The sequence below is a fragment of the Pterocles gutturalis genome, unplaced genomic scaffold, assembly GCF_000699245.1.
Source record: "Pterocles gutturalis isolate BGI_N339 unplaced genomic scaffold, ASM69924v1 scaffold5358, whole genome shotgun sequence".
Classification (NCBI taxonomy): domain Eukaryota; kingdom Metazoa; phylum Chordata; class Aves; order Pterocliformes; family Pteroclidae; genus Pterocles; species Pterocles gutturalis.
Genome location: NW_010125370.1, coordinates 2,513 through 3,870, shown reverse-complemented (window position 1 = coordinate 3,870; position 1,358 = coordinate 2,513). Strand labels below are relative to the sequence as shown.

At 57.3% G+C, this 1,358-nt stretch overlaps 1 protein-coding gene across 1 annotated transcript in view; it reads right to left on the bottom strand.

Moving 5' to 3' along the window:
• Positions 1 to 1,129: 1,129 nt before the first annotated feature.
• The window catches only part of LOC104465472 (keratin, type II cytoskeletal 4-like), a 2,532-nt gene continuing 2,303 nt past the window's right edge, over positions 1,130 to 1,358 (bottom strand). The window contains exon 9 of the mRNA XM_010078528.1: positions 1,130 to 1,179. Within this exon, the coding sequence (XP_010076830.1) occupies positions 1,130 to 1,179 (50 nt within the window). The remainder of the gene's footprint in view (positions 1,180 to 1,358) is intronic.

Sequence of the window (1,358 nt, the reverse complement as noted above, 5' to 3'; positions counted from 1 at the left end):
CTGGGGAGTATCCCAGGGTGGCCAACATGAGCAAGGAGAGGGCTTGGGAAGAGAAAGGGGAAGGGAACGGGTCTCCTGACATCAACCAGGTCCGAAAGTCGGCTCTGCTCTAACGCGGCAATGGCCTTGGTCACCCCAGGAGACCCAGCTGAAGGATGGAGGAGAAGAGTGTCCAGGTTCATCCTGGCTGCCTCCTTCTGTCCTGATACACCGCCGGGAATGGGCTTGTTCCCACGGCTGGCGTTCACCCCGCGCGTTCCACGGACTGGGCTGGATCCGACCATCTCACAGAGCCTGACACACCGCCGGGAATGGGCTCGTTCCCATGGCTGGTGTTCACCCCACGTGTTCCACGGACTGGGCTGGATCCGACCATCTCACAGAGCCTGACACAGCAACTTCGCCACCCCAACCGCCTCACCCCGGCAAGACCTGCTTTGCCCTCCTGCCAAATTTACAAACTACCCAAATTCTGCAGAGAGAGGGGTGAGGAGCACGGGAGACGGGGCTACGCACTCGCTTTGGTTCCTTTGAGTGCAAACTTCAAAGGGCGAGAGAAAGTCAGGCAACACTTCCAGAGCTCAGCAAAAGAGGAGTCTTGTTGCAACACGAAACTCTTTGGTCAGAGAGAAAACCACACGAGCTGACTGCCTCTGGTGTTTATTAGGGAATGGCACACGCCAAAGGAGAAAGGAGCAAACAAGCACAACGGTGAACAGGTAAACCCCGAGCAAAACCCTACAGCAGCTTCCAAACACGGGCAAAACTGCCAGCATCTGGCTTATTAAAAAAAAACAAACTACAACGGGGTAAGGAACGTCTTCAGCTGGGACTAGTCACCGTTGGGAAATTCTTGTTTTGGAGCTGGAGCCCTGGCCGATGAGCAGAGCTGATTAACGTTGCACCACATCTGGATCCAGCGCAAGATCTCGATGGGAGTCAGACGCCTTTGCACCGTCTTCCAGGGACACGCGTCCTCGGAGCAGCACGAGGACCCGGCCCCTCTGCCCATCGCTCCCTTGGGCTGCGCTGCTCCGTAGCCGGGTCCCAGCCGTGTCCCAGCACCCCGATGACCAGCAGCTTTTCCATGTCTCGCTGGGAAGCAAGCTGTTCCCAAACACTGAGAATCTCAGTCGTTACCTGGTGAATCCACCTGGATTTCCCCTTTCTGTGCAGTTTCTGGAGCAGGGTGGGGGTTTAGAATGAAACGGGTGGTTGCCGCCTTGCCCAGGAAGAGGTGGTGGTGCCCGTCATGAAATTTGTTTCTCTTCTCCTTCGGGTGCCAGGGAGGGGTGAGGGCGCTCACGCTCCTAGACCCTCCGGCTGCCAGAGGGGGTGGTCTTCTTCACGATGGTGCC